Source organism: Serinus canaria, chromosome 3 (genome assembly GCF_022539315.1).
Source record: "Serinus canaria isolate serCan28SL12 chromosome 3, serCan2020, whole genome shotgun sequence".
Lineage (NCBI taxonomy): Eukaryota > Metazoa > Chordata > Aves > Passeriformes > Fringillidae > Serinus > Serinus canaria.
In genome coordinates this window covers 41565096-41585806 of record NC_066316.1, presented here as the reverse complement: position 1 = coordinate 41585806, position 20711 = coordinate 41565096, and the positions used below count along the sequence as shown (strand labels likewise).

Sequence of the window (20711 nt, the reverse complement as noted above, 5' to 3'; positions counted from 1 at the left end):
CAGCTGGGTGACCACCCCGCTTTTGCCTTCTGCCAACTGTGTGGCCAAACAGAAGCCAAAAAGGGAATTAGAACCTGTGATCCTGTCTAAGGAAGACACAGTTAAATCTGTCTCTCCTCCTCCAGCTCCAAATTTTTACAAACTTTCTAAGAACAGACCAACTTCTGTCCTATCAGCTCTAGTTCATAGCAAGCAGACTGATGGAAAATGCCTGGAAAGATTTACTGCATATGCTTTGTTTCCTTAGGATAAAGGCCAAATGTGACACAAAATCTTAGGCCTGTAAATAAATACTAAGTGGATCAATTATAAGCACTGGGGGGGCTTTGCTACTCTCTTCATTGCATTTAAAATTTGCAAACTGTCTTATTTACAAGAAATTGTAAACATAATTTTAAGAAAAATCAACTTATTTTAGAAGCCACATAAAATGGTTACCTGTGATTAGAAACTAAATTAATTATAAATACTAAAGTAATTTTTGCCTAATTCTCCTAGTCTTCCAATTTCATGACTACACCAAATATTGTACTAAAGCCTCAACTTTAGCAAGCATCTAAACTACGCATAAACTGAGTGCAATTTTGCCCCACCTTTATTGGAAAATTTTCTTTGAATCAAATTCCTGCTTTTTACAAATTATTCTAATGATTGCCTACTGCATTTCAGGGCATTAATGCAGTAACTTTTAGTAATCCATTTGTAGTGTGTATTTGAATATCTCCTTTATCTAAGTATGCAGCTGTTCCACAGTCTTGGAAATAACAAACAGCAGTTCTGATTTTAGGGGAAGATCCCTGCTTTGAAGTCAATCCACACTAAAGTCAATAGCACTGACAGTGACTTCACCAGGAGCTGAAGCTGAACCTAAATGCTCATCTGTTATACTAGCCTTAGTATCAGTCACCCATTACTTTTGGCATGCGCTTTCTCCAAAGCAGAGCACTCCTTCCAGACTCTTCTCTTTTTGTAGACTAAGGAAATTTCCAGGGAACTAAACTGTAATGTAATTATGACAGTATGACTCTGCAGTTGTCATAGCAATGGAATGAGGGTGATATGCTGTTGAAGTAAAAATAAAACTTCCAGTATAGCTAGTGGAGAACTAACAATTATTTCTAACTGCTTTACCACATTTACAGGCCCTTTGGAGAAAGGCCATTGAAGTCACGCAGCATAGATTGCCTTCTGAACTGCTGTACTCAGTTTTCCACCTCTGGGCAGCAGGAGCCTGACTGTTCCAGCTTCCTTGTAAACCTGTCTTTTCCTGGGCCTGCTCGTTATTGCATGTGCTATGTGGGACTGGAAAAGTTCTGCAGTGTTCACTAGGTAGAGAAGTTTCCAAGGGTTTCTTTCATTGTGTCCTTAAAAGGTACCCTTAAAAACTTGGGAGTTGAGATGAACTGGGCTTATGGAGTCAAAATGGGAAAGCTGTGTTGGGATGTGGTTGGGACATGGGTAGTAACTTTTGTAGTAACATGACTCTGTTCCATCGTGCACACGCCACTCAGACTGAAGCTGCCTGCAGCAACTACTCAGTATCTAAGCTACACTTTCATACCAAGCACCTCTCTTTCAGAGCAATTTCCTGCTTCATGCTGTTATTATGTCATAAAGAGATACAGCTCACAACTGCAACACCAGGCATAGAAATCAGCCTCTGAAACAACTGCTTATTGCTTATTATTTCACAACCTTCTTCTGGCTGGCCAGCCCTTGTGGCATTTGAGTTTTCCTTCGGAACCCAGACTACAACTTCTCTCCCCCGCAAGATGGTGTTATTAAAAGGGGCAGGGTGCTGAAAACTTAGCAAGTCCTTATAATCCATCCTGGTTTTCAGTCCAAATTTTGTGGAGTAATGCTTTAGGACTTTTATTCTTCCCTTGGTACAGGGAATACCACCCAAACGTTCCACGTTGCCTAAATCATGAGCATGATTAGAAACATAAATAATTTTGCTTTTTAATTTATGTAAGAGAGAGTACTGTGAACTTTGCTCAAGTCCATTCTCACCACCAAGACTATTAAGGAATGGCAGTGTCTAAAGATCTGTAAAACACAGTAATTAGTTTTAATACTAGAAACAGGATTTTCTCCTGAATTCAAAACCAAGCAAAATCCAATTAAGACAGAGAAGCAGGAAATTCCATTCCAAATAGAGCCAGGTGGAACTTTTTCCAGTGTAATTCAAAAATTGCTTTCTTCAGTCCAGGGTGATGACTAGTCCTAGTTTTCTTATGGGAGGGTTGGGAAGGGGGGTAGAGCTTGTATTCACTGAAAAGGTAAATTAAAATACACACAACATTAGAAAGTTATGCTAAACATCATGCTTTTTATTTTTGGGGAAAGAGCAAGAAAATAGCAGTACTTCAACAGACTAGAAAAAGCCTCACGTAAATACTAAAAGCACAGCAAATTATACTAAAAGCTTATACATTCTTAAGTCAAAGCATAAAGTTGCATGTAAATATGTGTGTGTATATATATTTATACATGTATACACACATAGGCACACAACTTTTAAGTACAGATATAACTATCTGAATTATCTGTGTTTTCCTTATCATTCAGTTTAGTTTTGTGAGTGAAGCAATTAGACCAGAATTAACATTAAAAAAATATCCAACCACTGCCACAGATTAGATTAAGAACTTATACACATACACAATTACAGCACAGTCTTTACTCTTGTGGCCTTTGAATTCCAATAAAATAAGCCAGTTTTAGAGGGAATGCACCCTGGAAGTCTCTTGGCTTCTATCACTGAAACATCCTAGCCTTTGTTAAAAACTAACAGAGGAGCTACCCCAGAATGTGATCTCCAATTCTTCCTGCAAACTGCATGCATGCCAGACATGAACCATGCAAAAACCCTTTGAGGTTTAAGCCCTTAATTATTACCTTGTGTCAAGATTCAGGCACTGTGCTTTACAGCAATCTTCAGAATTAAATTTAAGAAACTAAAATTGCATTGGGAGTTGATTTTACTTAAAAGAGAAAGGGTGAAAACTCAGATAGTTGGCAACTCTCAGCTGATTAAGCATTTCACACAATGAATTAATAAAAACTTAACCAAGTGCTTTAGTAAGTTCTGAAAACAAAAATAAGTTATATTTCAAAGGACAAGTTAGTATAAAAAGTTTTAACATATGCAAAGTATGTGCTCAAAATACTTATTTCGCATTTTTAAAAAGAGCTGTCATCTACCTTATAGCAACAAAGTTCACCCAGTACAAAATATTGCAATTTGTCCCATTGTGTCATATGAGCGGTTTCCTTATTCTTCATATGATCAAGAACACTTGCACAAGAGTTCATGTTATTCCAAGCCACATAGTGGCAGACAGACTATGTTTGAAAATGTGCTTTTACTATGCAGTGCAGTAAAAGCTAAGCAAACCATTTCAGAGCAGCGTTTAGCAGGTTGCAGAGCTACGTTGATGCAAAAAATCCAGAGAAGAGTATAAAAGTTAATGCCAAGTGGCAGTACCAAGAAAGTGAATTAGATCAACAGAAAAAAAACCCTGCTGATAACATTCACTATCACATGTACAGCTTGTAAGCTAGGAATAAATTAGCTTAAGGAGAAAAAAAAAATTCACTGTGTAAACAATTCACCCAGTAAAAAACTGGATGCAGCCGGTAAGAGCAGAACTAGCTTAGTAGTGCTGAGGATGTGCGTGCATCCAGATGCCTGTTCAAAATGCATTTATCAATGCCACTGACCCCCCCCAAAAATCACCTAGAGCTATTTACACCACAGCAGAGGCTTCCCTCCCCCCTTATGAAGTTATTACAACTCAGGAAGTCACTGCTGTCTACTACAATTAGAATTCCAGTTATAAGCTACCAATGTTTGTAAGATGAAAACACCCACCTTCCAAATTAAATTGAAAACTCTTGTCAAGCATGTCTGAAGACTCTTCAAAAGTTAAAGTACAGCACTTTGCTCAAGTGGTATTTGCATGAGTAACTTGTACTGACAGCCTGTTAAAATAAGAGAATTTAACACAACTCGGGGTAGCTGGGTGTTCCTTCTCAGGAAGAGGGAATCCATACAAATTCCAGTCGTTCTTGTTGAGGTGTGTTACAGGGAGAGAAGGACCAAAGAACCTCAGTCCAGTCAGCCTCGAGGGGAATCTTCCTGCTTCTAGAAGTATTCCTCCTCTTCATCAAAAAATCCGTTTTCCAGGGCGTACGAGCAGTCTGCGTTAGAGTCAGCTTGGCAGGCACCTTTGTATTCTTGAATGGATTCGTACAGGGAGTAGAGCTGACACAGCAAGGACATATCCAGCTGCCGAAGACCAACCTGAAGGGGGAACAATTCCAACAATCATTACTACAAGTGTCTTTCTATAATGGTATAATGCTATATATCTTTTGTTGCTAAACAGGAGGTTCAAGCTTCTTTCCACCTTGAACAGTTACGAAAAGTGAAAGTAAAATTCATCTTCTAAGGTGACAGATGCCCCACGGGATAAACTGGACAAAAGAACAAGGAACGATGTGATGCAATAGTACAGAACAAATGCAACACATTCTTCAAAATGTTGTATTACAATGATGGGCTTAACTTCCAATGAGCAGTTCACTGCTGTGGGAGCCATGGCAGATAAATTCATGAAGTCTATATTGCTCATTATGCAAGGGAGATATTTTTCCAGAAACACCATGTGTCTTTCACACATCTTTCTCTGATACCATCACAGGCACTCTGCTTTTGTCTGAAAGGGCCTGGAGTAAAAGTTTTAAATGGGACTATGACTGGTTTTCCCACTTCCCAGCTAAGTATTTCTACTCTAATTTTCTTTTCAATATTGATGTACATAGGCATCTGACAAAGCCAGGTATGTCCAGCACAACACAGCACTCTACTTCAGGCAGCAAAACTAAAGCAGAAGTGACACAAGGACAAGTTTCATCTCTTACAAACCTTCAGAGTATTTTCATGTGCCACTCAAGCACAGGCTTAATTATAATTAAGCACCTAATATTTTGGTCCTTAAACTTCTCAAATATTAGTTCCAGAGCAAATTAAAGATTTGAAAAATCATTTAAAAAAAGGCCTCATCTTTATGTCAGGTACAAAACCAGTATGTTGCACTGCAAACTGAAACAATGCTACTCACTTAACTAAATTCAGTCTCCCTCTCTGGCAACAAAATGGAGAGTTTACTTGACATTGTCACCTATCCAAGTCAGATCAAATTAAAACTAGGTTTTGCCTTGCAGCAAATTTAAACCACTACACAATTAGAGATTCTAGAGAAACAACCATTTCAGCCTTATTTTTCAACAAAGCGTTAAGCCAACAGACTGCTTCTAGTGAGCCTCACTTTCATCCAATAAAAAGTTTTTGCCACAACTCATGTCAAGAAGAAATAAATAAATAAATAAATAATGTTAGCAGCCTTTACTGCAACCTGAACACCAGGCTATATTTTACTCACAATGAGAACTCTTATCTCTCCTTATGCTTCTAAATTCTCAGGACAACACACTCAGCACACAAGAAAACCACAACAAACTAGCATGAAGATTTTACTCTGACATTGCTGAACTATTCTACCAGCAGCTCTTTCTGAAAGCAGGGAGGGAAAAAAAATTCATACACCACAATGCCACTGAGAAAAAGAGGATATAAGGATACAACATCTTTTAAGAACAACACAAACTACTTGGTGACATCATGAAGCCAAAAGATGAAGTCCTGCACAGGCTAAGTGTGAAGACTTTAGGACAAGACATGGAGCACTGTGCTAGCTGCCAGGATATTACAGGTAAGTCTTTCCACCACCTCAGATCTACACTACTTTTCTCACCCACTTCCCTTTATAACCTAAACTGCTCACCTCAGGTAAGAAAGAATGCTGTGCAGTTGGGACTTAATGCTCTCACGTACAAGAATGATACCCACCTGGCAGACCTGCATAAGAGCTAAATGTTTGAGGGACAAGACTGCAGTCCAGGGCTGTTCAAAAAGCAATCAGGAGTGAGTTGAGCCAAAAAAGTCAACCTGGAGATCGGCGACCTTTGTATCCCAAGGAAAGTGGGAGCATTTTCACCAGCAGCTCTCCTGTTTCAGCTCCATAAAAGACTTGAGCACTTTCTGTGAAGTTCAATCCTACAAACTGCCAAGCACAAATTTCAAGGGAAAAATTGCTCAGCAGCACTAATATAACAGGTCTTTAAACCAAATGGTTATGTTTAATATCTTATTTTTCTGTTCCTGTCACTAATAACAAACAATCAAACAGGAAGTCTACTGAGAAAAATGGAGCCTCTTCAAAACTTTCAAGTATGATCCCTGAGGTAAGAAAAGCCTGAAGAAATGTTCAACCCTGAAGAAATGTCCAACCCTGATAGCATTAGCACAGCTTTTAACGCCAGCCAAGCTGTGTTTGACTCTTGATAAGACAACCTATAGTGCACAGTTCCATGTGCTAACTCTGTTCCTCATGATCACAGTTCTGAAATGACCTCTCCTTTCCTCCCTCTCCCTCTCTCCCCCTCTCTCTCTAAAGTTCATCACTTTCTCAGCTTTAAAAACTTATATACATACATACAATACTTGCTTGATCACGCAGGGAAAGATGCTCTGTGCATTTCTTCCTCACTGACTATGGAAAATTTAAAGCAAACCTATTACTCAATAAAAATATCTTTGATTGCTGCAAGAAAGAGTGTTCAATATCAGTAATAAAGCACTTTTATCTTCTTGATGAAAGACAGCCTATTGGTACACAAAAATCTCTCTAATTTGCACAGGCCACAAAAAAGTACATGTGGAACCAAGGACCCTGTTGCTTGAAAGTCTTTGATGTGTTTAGAAGTATCTTTTTCTTTAGAAGTATTTTATCAAATTATCATCAAGGATAACAGAGTATTAAAGGAAAGTTTAAAGGGGAAGTCTAGTTAACAAATGACTTTGAGAAGTATCTCATTTGATTTCCCATTAGGAAAAAAAATAGATTAGACTTGCCTAATGAGTTATCTTTGCTTTTCTGGAAAGGCTTAAGACGACTAAGACCATATGTCCTTGTTTCCTTTTACAGCATTGCAGAAGAAAGCCCCGGCAGTTGATAGACACCCATCCTTCCTGAGCTTTAATGCAAACTGGCAATTCTAATACAGAGCTTTAAGAATTATCTCTAACTGTTGAAACACTGGTGGCAGACTAGGATTTCAGCACACTACACTGTTCTTCTAAATCCACAGAAAGACCTTTCAAAAGAGCTTTTTGTCCTCAAACACATAGCCTGAGAAGAAGTCTTTAACTTGGCAGATTTTCAGCAATACCATATTTTATATGCTTCACAGTGTTATCAGAGATGGAAGACACCTCTGGAAATCATCCAGTGCAAAGCTCCTGCCAAAGCAGGGTCACCTCAAGCTGGTGACACACAAACGTGTCCAGGTGGGTTTTGAATGTCTCTAGACAGGCAGACTCCATGAGCTCCCTGGGCAGCTTGTTCCAGTGGTCTGCTGCCCTCAATGTAAAGAAGTTCTTCCTCTTGTTGAGGTGGAACTCCTTGTGTTTCAGTTTATGGCCACTGCTCTTATGCTGTTGCTGGGCACCACTGTAAAGAGCCTGGCACCATCCTTTTGAGACTCACCTTTCAGATATTCATATATATTCATGAGATTCCCTCTCAGTCCTCTTTTCTCTAGATAAACAGGCCCATCTCCTGTAGTCCCTCTTCCTAAGAAAGATGCTCCAGACCCCTAATTATCTTTGTGGCCCTCCGCTGGACCCTCTCCAGCAGCTCCTTGTCTTTCTTGCACTGATTCTACAGACTCCTCAGCGCGCAAGGCTTAGGCTATTATTAGTCATTACAGCTGCAGCTTGCACCAGCAAAGCACCAACACCCAATTAGTGTTTAATCAAAAGGTGCGCCAGGTCGCCCGGAAGAATTTCGCTATAATAACGCCGCGCTACAGGATCAAAACAGCGTCCTGGAGAGAACTACGCCGAACCACAGCCACCTGGGCTGCACGAATCACTGCCGACACTGGGGGATTTTGGAACGCCAGCCTTTCAGCGTGGGTGCCGGCTCCCGGGGGGTGCCGCAGGGCGCGGTAAGCGGCTCCCCATCCGCGCCCGCGGCGGCCCCGCCGCCAGCGGCCCCGGCCCTTCCCCGCAGCCGGGCCGGGTACGGGGGCTGCACCGGCCCGCGCCCACCCACAGAGGGTTCCAGCCTCGGGGAGGTGGCGGCGCCCCCGCCGCCGTTCGCCACGTCCACCGCCCCCCGGCCCGCCCCGCTCACCATTTCTTTGCGGAGCAGGGCCAGCGCCGCGTCCAGGTTGGGAGGCTTGGGCGGGCGCGGCGAGCCCCGGCCGCCGCCGCTCAGCTCGTCCTGGATGCGGGACTTCTGCGCGTAGAGCCGCTCCAGGTCCCGCCAGCGCCCGCCCTGGCCGCCGCCGCCGCCCGAGGACGAGGAGTTCAGCAGCCCGCTCAGGCTCTTGGGCAGCGGCGGCAGCCCCGCGCCGCCGCCGGGCCCCGGCAGCCCCGGCCCGCTCATGCTGCAGCCGCGGCCACCGACGGAAGGAGCCGCCTCGGCCCCGCCGCGGGAGGCGCCGCCCGGAGCCCGCCCCGCCTCCGGGCCCGGCGGGGGCGGGGGAGCCGAGCGGGGCCGGCCGAGGGAAGGGATGTAGGGGAGGTAGCAGGGTGGTGGAGGCAGTGGAGAGGCCGCCCGCAGGTGCCCCGGTTCAGGGTCGGGGCCGCTTTGTCTGAGCCGCAGTGAGTCCCTGCGGGCGCGGCCTCAGCCCGTGCCCCGCAGAAACAGCCCCGCGGCAGCGCTCGGTCATCGGGCACGGGCAGGCAGAAGGGCCCTGCGGCAGCGGGGCTGAGCCTCCGGGCTCGGCCCCGGGGCTGGGGGAGGGATGAAGCGCAGTGAAAGCCGGCATGAAAGCTGATTAACTGCTGCAGGCGGAGGTGACCGGTTCTTCTGTGGCGATGGCGTGGCATCAGTCGCCTGGATAACGCGACACTGCTCATCCTTTCCATCAAGATGTTTCTTTCTGCCCCCGTTTGGGCTGAGATAAATGTCTTCTCAGTAGCCTGTACAGTGCCGTGTATTTGATTCAGAATGAGAATAATGTTGATAATTTACTGATGCTTTGATTTTTGCTGACTCTTGTTTATCCTAAGGGCTCTTTTTTGTTTCTGTGTGCCTGTCTCGTGCTCTGCCGGGGAAAAGGTACACAAAAGAAACTGGGAGGGAGCATAGCCGTGACCGGTGACCCAAACTGGCCAAAGGGATATTCACCTTTTTTATTTGTACTTTGTTCTCAATTATTAAACTGTTTTTTATCTCAGCCTACGTGTTTTACTTTTGATTCTTCTTCCCATTCCACTGGGGGAGAGGGCGGGGAGGGGTGGGGGAGTGGGGTGGCTGAGCGAGCAGCTGTGGTGCTTTATTTCCAGCTGGGCTTAATCCACGACCCTTTCACATGCTCACAGCCAAGTTTTGTACTTAAAGTGTTTTATCTCCAAGCATTGCAGCTACACAAACCTGGCTCTATCTGCTTCGTGAGTCAAACTTCTCAGTCTGAGAGTCAGCTCGCTGTCTGTCTTCCAGCGTTATTCACGAAGAGGATTATTGCTCTGCTTTACAGAAATACCCAGGTGCTTTCCTGAGAAGGCTGTGGAGAGGGAGCCATGCTCCAGGACCGGGGATGTGGCACGAGAATCCCCAAAACTGCCAGTGCAGCCACAGCAACACAACCTCAATGTGCCAACTCTGATTTTGTGCCTTTTATGCTTTCTCCCTTTCTCCTTGACACAGTTGCATCTCCAGAGTCTCTTAAAAAAAAAAAAAAAATAGGGCAGTTTTGGATTATTCAAGATCCAAACCAAAGCAAGGTATTAAATTGGAGTTCTGGGAATGTGTTGCTATTGCAAAGCCAGATTCTCTAGAGGTGCATTCCTATTCCCATGACCCTGCTTTGTTTGTGGGGTTTTCTCTTCCAGAAATACCCAGATATGGTGATTTTGAGTTAAGCCTCTACATACTTTCAGTTTTGTTCCCAGACTCGCATGGTTTTTTCATGGTTTAAATGTCATCGGACTCTGTGACAATTGTTTTCAAACTGCTTAAAGTTGAGGAAGCTTTTGCCAATCGTTGTTCATGTTTACATGCCACTTTAGGGGTTGATTTTTCAGACAACCTGATGTGCTTTTTAATGCTTTTTGTCCTGGAATGAAGAAGATTTTTTCCCCCCTCTTAGGCATGATGCTACTTCTGCCCAAGTGGATTGTGAAAAATAAAGTTGTGCTCATAGCTTTTATGAAAATAAAGGCATTTTAAACCATCCTTATTGTAGACTAAAAGTGTCAACCAAGGGTGCCTGAGTGCAAAAACTTTGTTTTGGTTTGCTAAAGAAGTGCACACTGTACTATTTTTCTGCTTATTAGCAAATGCATTTATTTGTTCTCCGTTCATCACCCCCTTTTTTCTCCCAGATGACAGCTATTTCAAAAAGCTTGTATTATTTTATCTAGACCACCTTATCTTAATTTTTTTTCAGTTTACCTGATTTCATTAAATTCTGCATGCATTTTCTTCACACTTGTGTCCTTTAGGCACCTTGTTGCCATGTTTAGCATTGCAGAGATCTTTATGCTGTCTTACTGCTCAGCTTTGTAATCTGAAAAAGGAAAAAAACCCACTTTTTGGGTTTTCAGTGACCCTTCTCTCAACTGGCGACGTTATCTAGCCTTCATTCATACTAAATTCATAATTATCCTTTAAAATCTCAATCTACTGCTTTATTTATTCTGACCTAGTTATAACAGGGTGATAATGGAAGCTGGAGTCTTTTGCAGTTATGTCTTTTGGTTATGAAGCAAGCTTTTGTTAGCTGTATAGACCTCTTGGTCTTTGTTGGTTCCTAGAATTGAACTACAGAAACATGTTACTTGTCAAAACTGATCTTTGCTAAGGGCGTTACCTCAAAAAACCCCACATTAAAAATACACGCTGTGATGTCATAAAGAATTAGGAAGTTCCAGAAGAGTGGTGTCCCATAACATCTCCTTATGCATCACAGTGTGGGTTTACATGTTCATGTGTGATGGTTTTCCTTTCCTAATTCATTAGGAGGCTGCACAATGCCTGTGTATCATTCGTGCATCATTCACAAACAACCCTCTCTCCAAATATGGTGATCCATATGCATTATAGTGTACCTTGAACTGATACATTAAGACTGTTCCCTACAGCCTCTTCTCTGATGTTTTCCCCTCTAATAACTGAGTTATCCACAAATGTTAATGGAATCCCTCGCTATGACAGCCCTGTGTTGGAAGGTAGTATAGTTATCCCTGTTGGAATGAGGACACAGGGAGCTGAAGGTAGGTCATGGTAAAGAATATTGACTAATTTTAAATGCCTGGTTCGTGATTCCTAGGAATGACTTTCCACCCAACAGAACTGACAAAAGAACATGTGCCTCTGCTTCAAGCTACCCTGCATAGGGCAGCACCTTTGCTTAAAGCTACCTTCATTAGAATTTTAAAGTAATACTCCAGAGTTTGCAACAAGGTGGCACATGGCACATTTGTCAGCTGTGCATCAGGGATATCCTAAAACTTGCTAAGAAAGATCCACCAGAGCTCCTCTGCCAGTATCTTTTTGTGTTGGGAAGATGTTTCTCATTGGGTTAACCTCCAGACAAAATTACTTGTCAAGGGCCAGTCAGGATCCAGATATCACAATCTGGGCATAAGCAAGACAAATTAATAATTAGTTACACATGCTTTGCTCTTCCATTTGCCCCTGTAGTTAAAGTGCCTGAACACACTCTGTTTCTCATGAGGCCTATGGCTTTTATCACTGGTATGGAGGAACAGAGATCAGACTGTTCTCTGGTGCTTTGGTAATGATGTGAATCGCAGCCACTTGGCCAAAGAGAATTCAGAATTTGCTGGTTATAATTGGAACCTGATATATGATGCCATATAGTGGTATATCCAAACAGAAACTAGATTTTCAGCTAAAGATCATTCAATTCTTAGGTGTCATTTTTCATCAGCTTTAAATAAAAATGGTTGGGTCCTAATTATGACACTTCTTTCCCAGGTATATTTTTATATCTGTGCCTAAAAGGTGAAACCCCAAGTATATTCTAACACATATCACAGGGGTTTCCAGCCAGGTCCCTAGCAAAGTGGTATCCCATATCTAGAGCAGAGATCCTCCTATTTAAGCTACCTATATCCTCCTGTTTAAGCTACCTGAGTAAATAGGAGCAATAGAGGGCTTTTACCTTTTTTATAGGTTTGCTACCTCACAGATACCCAAGAAAAACATTTACCCTTTACAGGATTCAGAACAACGTGCCAAAACCACAAATATGGAGGTTTGGAGATCCGTGTTCCAGTTTAAAGTTCGTGATGAAATGTATCCTTGTGACTATAAACCCTGGTACACACCACTTGCTCTCTCTTGCTGCTGTTGCCCTTGTTTTTGGTTTCTCACCAGATCCTGTCCTTGTCCTGGCATAGACCCTATTCCAAATCAATGTTCCCTAGCTATGGTCTCCAGTGCCATCATTCCTATCAGTGCCTTGTCTTGCTTCAGCTGCCACACATGGATGCTCCATCTGTGTGTCTCTGGAGAGGGATCCTAAACCAAGAAATGCCTGGCCCTTTCTACCCTCACTAGCTGTGCACCAGATCCTCACCTGCCAAGCTCCTCTGGGTCTATTGGCAATTTGTGGGGTCCACCAACATCTCATTGAAGTTGTTCTCCATGCCCAGGGGGCAGCTCTTATCTTACAGCTTGGGCCAGCCTTGGGGCCCTCCAGGGTCTCAGTCCTTATTTGAAGATAACCAGTCTTTGTTTATCCTCTGCTTAGCCATTCATGTTAGCTAACAGAGTTCATTTAGAGTGCACCTATGCTAATTTTTGAGCAGGATGCACTCATGCTAAGCTGTAGGCAACTTACAGTTAAACTTATGCCTGCACAAATAATTTTTAACATTCTATAAGAAAACTTAATTTACTCTTCAGCACTCCTTCTGCTGTCTTCCTCAGCTTCTCTGACACATCCGATGCTACCCTTTAGCCTGCTGCAGTGAAGTCAGACTGCTAATTCTTCTTTTTTCATGGATGAACAAAAAAAAATAAAATTTTGACAGCAGGAGAGAGAATGTGTCTAGGGCATGGGGGGTAAGTGTGACAGAAAGGTGGTTAGGACTGGGCCAAGCAAGGGCAATAGATTCAGCAGGAATCAGAGGTTACAGGCAGTGATCTGTAGAGATATCATAGTGTGTGTTAGAAACTGTTTCATCACTGATGGCAACTCCCAGCTGGCTTGTGAGCTTTGTTTTTTTCTGTTGTTGGGTTGTTGTTTTGCTTTGTTTTGCTTTGTTTTGGTTTTTCAGGGACAGCAACTCAAAGCAGAGCTCTCTTTCCTCTCTCCTTTTCTCAATGAGGATTTTTGAACTAATTTATGCCCATCAGTTAAAGCAGTGAGAAGCAGTATGGAAATCTGAAGAGTATGTGCATTGGCCAATAGTTACATTTCTGCAGTGATGAGTAGTCTAATTCCTCTCTCTCACTTTATTTTTTTACAGTGCAGTCAGTTCCAAGTGCTGTGTTTTGTGTTGTGAATGGGAAAAAAAGACTCAAAATACGTACTTTCATATCAAAAATTCAGGATTATAGGAAGGATTATGCTAAGGAAAAATAAGGACTGGATCTGAAAGTAAAGTTGATGGGACCTCTGGCTGAGGTATCCAACTGTTGTTTTCTGATGATGCCAAAATATGGTTTGTTCACATCTCTGTTCAACTTTAGATCAAACTATAAATCTTCTCCACAGTACATCACTCCGTGCACTCCAACAATGGTTTTAAAATCTCCTTATTCTGTCCTCTCACTTTATTAAATTAGCTGTAGTGGTATCGGTCGTTTTTCCCCTACCTCTCCAGCCTCATAGATTCTTCCCCATTTTGTGAACTCTAGAAAAAAAGAATTGTAATTTAGACCACACCAAAATAATAATTCTATAATGTATCCTTTTTGACAGGATTTCTGCTGTAGTTAAGAAAGCAAGCCATTTTATTATTTCTTATCAGTTGGCAAAGTAAAACCCCAAAATGAAAGAAGAAACAATGGTAGGCTGAAGGAATTTATAATTGCAGTACTATAAAGGACTTCAAAGAGCTTAAGTGCTTTGGGATATTTTTCTCCTCTTTCCCATATGTTCAGTATAGTTCTGATAAGCATTTGTCTCTTCCAAAAGATGGTTTGAGGGGGCATTTATTGCCAGTCTCTCTTGTGGTTAGTTCAGTTTGTTAGCCTCACAACAACTCACTTCTTACTCTCAACAGCCCAACTTGACTTACAGTAACAGCTTTCCAGAATCTGATTACTGAAAGCAGATCGCCGGGGGATCAGAGCTACAGGCTTTAAGGGTATTTGTCTTATCATCCCAGTGACACTGAGCAGACCCTTTCCTTTAGTGAGATCTGCATTGGGGTCAGATCTGGAAGATGATGTCTAAGCTAGGCTGAGGTCATCTGAGGTAAAAATGATGGGAGCTCTAAATCTGCAGGCAAAACAGCCCAGCGGGAAACAAGCTGCTGAGCAGGAATGGCTGCGGGTGCACAGAAGTGGGAAGGACTGGTGTTCGCAAAGCGCAGTATTTTGCAGATTCTCTAGCAATTTGTACCTGCCTCAAAGCCTTTTTGAGTGAGGAATGGTCACTGGTAATTTTAAAAAAAGAATTCTTTATTTGTCTGTGAAATGATCATTTGGAACAAACATGGAAGTTTGTATGTACTATTATGTCAGGGGATCTTAGCAAAGAGATCATATTTCTTGCTTCTTCTGTGTTCTCCCTTAGGAAATGTGTATATGAGATTTTTTTTTCCAGGCTGAATATGGAAATCTGTTAGATAACATGTTTTCTCTAGATAGAAGTAGATTACACTGCTCAGGAGATAAACATTCCTCTCCAGCTGTAAATGGCTGTAATGCTGGCTGGGGAGGCATAATTCTATATTCAGATGTACCTGTGTTCTTGCAGCATGGCCTTTCCTCTGCTGCAATGCAAGTCGGCAGATTTGTGCCTGCACTGAGTTGCTGAATAATTAAGTTCAAAACTGAGGCTGTAGAAAGCCCCATTCCATATCCTTCAGTTCATCTGTGCCAAGTGCCATTGTCCCACGCTGCCCTCCACCTGCCTGGAGCTCTGCCTGTGCTGCAAGGAGGCTGCACTCCTCTGCAGGCACTCACAAGGGACAGGGATGAGCACATTTCAGCGGGACCTCTTCCTTGCAGCAGCTGAGGTGGCACAGGATGGATGAGGCTTCAGAGATGTCTGAGAGCACAGCAGCAGCCAAATTGAGGGCAGGCCAGAGCTTGAGGGGAGCACCCTTCTATGGACCTGGATCTCCTTGTCTTGTGCTGAAATTGAGCCACCTCTGAGGTGGGACAGGGGAAATCATTTAATGGTGTGAAACATTATTTCTAAACAGTTTAGAGGAGAAGGATACTCTCTGTAATTGAAAGTTCATTTAGCTAGAGAGAATGTAATTACCTGGCACAGTTAGTGGAGCAAAGCTATTATGAGTCTTTGATGAAAGTTGTCATCAATTGTTTAATGGCCAACAAGTGACTAGAAATTTTGTTTCATATTTCATACAAGAACAGCACATTCAGCAGCCCCAGTGACCCCTAAATTAAGTGCAGGGCCACTCAGCAATTACTGCCTCAGAGGCAGATGTTCTCCTGGCTGAACTATGATCATTGCTTCTTGCAGCATTTTAGTATGTAGCACCCAAACAGCAACAAGTTCGGGCCTTATTTCATATGGGCAACCTACTTCTGTAACGGTACCGACAAAGGCATATCTTTGAAATACTGTCAGTATTTAAAAATTAAATACATTCTACCCAGCAAACATAATGCTTGAAAATAACTTCTTGGTCTAAGTACATGTTACCCAATTTTTACCTGGTGTGAACTTGGCAGAGAAATTGTATCAAAGCAGTTTGCATTTCAAAGAGTGTGAAACAATCCACCCCTCTTCCCCCCACTCTTCTCTGTTAGAAAAGCCCCTCTCAAGCAGTGCAAACTGTGTGGTTGTTTCTCTGTCTCCTGCCCAAGAACTGTATGTGCCTGCCAGGAGGGAAGATGATCCTTATCAGCATGTGCTGAGCTCATGTGCCTCTCAACACAATCATGCTTTTCAGTTTAGTGCGGACAGACATGATTGTCCCAGAATGACATGTGGACTGAGAGAAACCATCCCAGCTCACCAAGGGATCCAAAGGTTCAGTTCATCCTCCCTCCTTGAGGTCCCTCCAGCTTTTCAGTGTTGTTCTTCATTGGTAGGGACGTTGAGGAATAGCTGTAATGCCAACAGCTGTGGGAATGGTGCTGGAGTGCAGCAATCCCTGCATGCACCTTAGGCACCTGCTGCAACGTTGGAGACAGCTCACATGTGACAGGATCAAACCATATAATAATCCAGTCAATTCTATGTCATTTTACAACTTGGTGCCATCTGGAGTATGTCACAGAGAGAGCCTCACCCAAAAAGCAATCTGCAGTAAATGTTGAGGTTGCAAAAGGAAACGAAAACTCAAAGTAAAACAAAAGGCTAAAACCCCTGCAGGGGGAAATGCGACAGCAAATATCCGCAAAGAGGGGAAGCTGCTAAGTCCAAACATCAGTGCTGGAAATGAGATCAGTTCAAGCTGATCCCTAATCAGTCACTGACAGGAACAAACAGGTATACAAATGAGTTGGAGGGAAAAACAAGGATTTATGAAGTATTTTTGGCAGGTCTGGAAAAACAAGAGTCATTCCACTTGGGAAATGTAATCCAAAGTCTTCTTCGCTTTTCTCTGTTGAGTTGTCCAAGGAAGATGGAAGCCTACAGAGACTGCCTGAATAAGGAACCATCAAAAATAGGATTGCTATCAAGTCCAACACTTGCTGTGAAAATAAAAGTCAGTTTTAAGGCACATCAATAATTTTATTTCCACTTGCATCTCTAAAGAATGCTAAGCAGTTAGAAGTGGTGGAGACCTTTTGAAGATCTTACAGGTTTACAGGTTGGACAGGAAAAAGCAACTTCTTCCTTCTTAGTCTCCTTTCTCTCTTAGCTTCTTTTTCAAAATTGTAACAGGATGAACAAAATGTAATTTTTACAAGGCCCCAAACTATGAGAAATAAGATGTGGAGTGCTAGGTATGCATGCTGTGAGTTCAACTTACTGTTTTTAAATCACTTTCAGAGTGCAATTGCTCTTTAATTATGAGTTTTCAGAACTTTTTGGAAAAACAGTGACCTGGAATAACTTTTAGATATCTCACAATTATTGTCAAATTTCAACTGTAGGGAAAAAATCAAGAACCATCTCTTTTATTTTTCAATGCTTATGAAAACTTTTAGAATAGAATGAACATAATTTTGTCAGTGCTTTGAAAATAGGTTACTTGTATCCTGTGGCACTCACTCTTTTGATGAAGACATTTATATTTACCAGCTTTATTCTTGTCAAGTCATGGTTTTCTCTGATATTGCTTTGAGGTAGAGAGAGAAAGAGGTAAAGTGATAATTTGATATCACTTTGGTGAACTATCATAGATCAGAAGATAAACAGTAACTCATAAATCCCATGATTTTTTAATAATTTCAGAACAGAAATATGTTGCTGTCTGTGCTCTAGACTTGATTCTGAAAATTAATTACTTTCAATTCTCATTTATTTCATGAAGTATCAACAAAGCCACAGCTAGCTAAAACTGCAATTTAGGATACTTTCCAATTTTCATAGGAAGATGCTTCCTAATATGTTCTGGAGACTTCTGTCATTCCTTGAATAAGCCCCATGAGGCTTGATCCAAATCTCATGGAATTCAGTGTCAGTCTGTCCACTTCAGCTTCAGCTTCAGCTGTAGAGAGGGTTGGGTCAGAGCCTGTGTCTGAAACAACAGGAGGCCTGTGGTGTCTGAATGTTGGATGTTTCAGAGAAGAACTGACAACCAACCTTGCTGTCAAGATTTTCCTCAGGGGACCTCGGTCTTCAGAGCAATACTGCTTCACCAAATAAACCTGGGAGGCGCATAATAGTCACAAAAAAGGATGAAGAAAAATTTTGTTATTACTAATACTGGCCTGTGTAGAGGACACAATCAGTTTTGTAAGAGAAAATGTTGGGAACTTGAAGAAGGCTTTCATTAAGCAATACTAATAGCAAAGTTCCATCCCATTTCACAGACAGACACTAAATGTGTGGGGTGTTTTTAGTGTGAGGGCAAGAATGATTTACAAATGCTACTTTTGATACTGGCAGTGATATGAAACAATCTGAAGAGCTGCAGGTGACCATGTCCTGGATTAGTGTTGTGCAATAACATCAGTGTTTCGCTGCCAAATGCCCAAGTTGTGCAGGTAAGGTGTTTTTACTCTCGTCCTCGCTGGTTTTCACACCATGGCTCCATCTTGCTGACACATTTGAGTGTGGTTCAGCCTTTCTCAGTTTTCATCTTCTTAAGAGTTTGTTTTGGTTTGGTTTTGGCTTTCTGGCTTGTTTTATGGGAGTTTCCTGCTAGGTTTTTTTTGTTTCTTCTAATAGCCATACAGCAATACCTTTACCATCACAGACTGAAAGGCCTGGTTTTATGTAATCACTCTTTTTCCTCAAAACATCTCCTAGAAGTGTTAAGTGCACTGCCACACTCATTGAACCCCAGCACAGCAGTTAGGTTGCATAATGCACTTCTCTAAATCAGCTTGAGCAGATGAGAAGGAAAATAGCTTGAGCTAGCACAGCACAAACTCCCCTTGGGCCCTTTTCAGATGGAGGTGGAAGTGCAGCCTGGCAATGCCCTACTGTCTTTATTTTGTCCTCTTGAATGACAGAGGCAGCCTAGCCTGAACAAAGAATTATTCCCCCTGGCTCATCCTCTCCTTCCAGTTTACACTGGGAGCACTGTACAACTACACTCTTTTAAATATTGCATGTATGGTAATTTTTCTCAGCCATCACACATTGCTTCATTTCTACTGGTATTTAGGCAAAAAAAAAGAGAAGATCAATAAAAAATTAAATAAGTGAGATATAAACAAGAACAACATAGGTTAAAAGGTGATTAAAAATAGTGGCATTAATGAGTGAGATTTTTATGCTTATCAGGTCAGAAGCTCACAGCTGTATGAAGAAATTGAACTTTGTCAGTTTATTAAAACTCCATGATCATCAGTGGTTAATTTATCCGAAACAGAAGGAGCAGAGCAAGGCTAAATGCATCACTCAATTCAACCTCACTGTAATCACTGAAGTCATGAATTTGGGTTTAGCTGGCATCATCTGTTCTCTGGTGTAGAAGCAAATGGTTATATAAAAACAATGCAAAAATCAAGTTAGAACTGACTGTTTTAATGAACCATTAGAGAAAACAGGCTCCGTGTTAAGACATGTTAAGCAAAAGCTTCACCTGGAAAATTTGTTAATGTGAAATTAATTGCACACATAAATGTCAGTGGTGGTGTCACAGGTTTTTAAGTGCCAGATCAGCTACTCAGTGAAGGAGGGACACATCCATGATCTGACCAGAGGTGCTGCTTATTCATGGTGCCTCATGAACAAGCAGCAGGAAGAGCTCAAATCTTTAGTTTAATAACCTTGCCCCAGAGCAAGCCACAGCTGTACCTCAGAACCTGCCCAAAGAGCCATGAGAAGATCTGATTTTCTCCTGCCCTTGCTCTGATAATGCAACAGAAGTGCCTGTCCTCTTTTTCTTGTACTTCATCCAAGGATTCAGTTCACTTCCAGCCTTCTTTCCTCATATAATTTATTGATGTCAGTCGTTGGGAAATTGCTAACTACTTTAAGCTTTTACAATTTTCAAAAAGACTACAGCCCTGAGTGCAAGAATATTCCCTTATGTATGTCCTCTGCAACTTAAATTGTGCTAGACCTAGTTTAGGATGACAGCAAAATGGGCCAAAGAACTAATAAAGCTACAGAGAGTTTAGGTTGTCAAATTCTTTGTAGTCCAGGGACAAACACTATTAGAGATCCTGGAGCAGCAAGGTGCTGAGACAGATTTAAGCCTTTCTAAGCCAACCTGGTTGTGATTTTCCATGTATGCAACATTTGGGTTAACTTTGAATTCACTGGCTCTAATTCCTCCCAATCCCTTCTTTTTCCTTGAAGTTTCCTAAGTTTTATACCACTCTGCTCTGTATCACATCTGCATCTTAACCCAGAATTCTCTATTTCCTTCACATTTCTCAAACTCTTTTAAATGAGTCATTCTGCCACATTTTGCTGTGCTTCCTTGTCTTGCAAAGGTCAAATGTATTTTTTCCTACCTTTCTGAAGCTTCAGTGTAATGTGAAGCACCAGGGGAGCCCTTCCAGCTTTTATTTTCTCTACAGGAGTCTGTGCTTAGTTTACAGTCTTTGGAGAAGACCACGTGAGCAGCAGAGTTCACAACTGACGTGAGAGGCTCAATTATGCTCCCACTTTTAGCACAGGTAGAGCCAATCCATTTTTCATCACTGTGGCACGGGGTTTCTGTGGGTCTTGTGATTTTTGCAGGGTTCCTTATGGGAAATTCAACGGGGAGAGTCATGGGAGATGTTGGAGGACGATAAACACAGGGGCAGCTTTGAGGGGGTTGTTTTCATTGTGGAAAAGAGAGATAATGACATTGAAAAGGAAGCAGTGAAATAAGAAAG

At 42.1% G+C, this 20711-nt stretch overlaps 1 protein-coding gene across 1 annotated transcript; it reads right to left on the bottom strand.

The window, feature by feature from the left end:
- Positions 1-2312: 2312 nt before the first annotated feature.
- FAM89A (family with sequence similarity 89 member A) lies at positions 2313-8525 on the bottom strand. The gene is made up of 2 exons (XM_030236500.2): positions 8268-8525; positions 2313-4309 (listed from the first exon to the last, which is right to left on the bottom strand). Exons 1-2 carry the CDS (start codon positions 8520-8522, stop codon positions 4151-4153), a joined length of 414 nt encoding a protein of 137 aa, XP_030092360.2. The 5' UTR covers positions 8523-8525; the 3' UTR covers positions 2313-4150.
- Between the last annotated feature and the right edge of the window lie 12186 nt (positions 8526-20711).

Coding starts and splice junctions, on each gene's coding strand:
- FAM89A (XM_030236500.2), bottom strand. CDS start 8,522: ATGAGCGGGCCGGGGCTGCCGGGGCCCGGCGGCGGCGCGGGGCTGCCG. Junction 4,310..8,267: donor CCCTGCTCCGCAAAGAAATG/GTGAGCGGGGCG, acceptor TTCCCCCTTCAG/GTTGGTCTTCGGCAGCTGGA.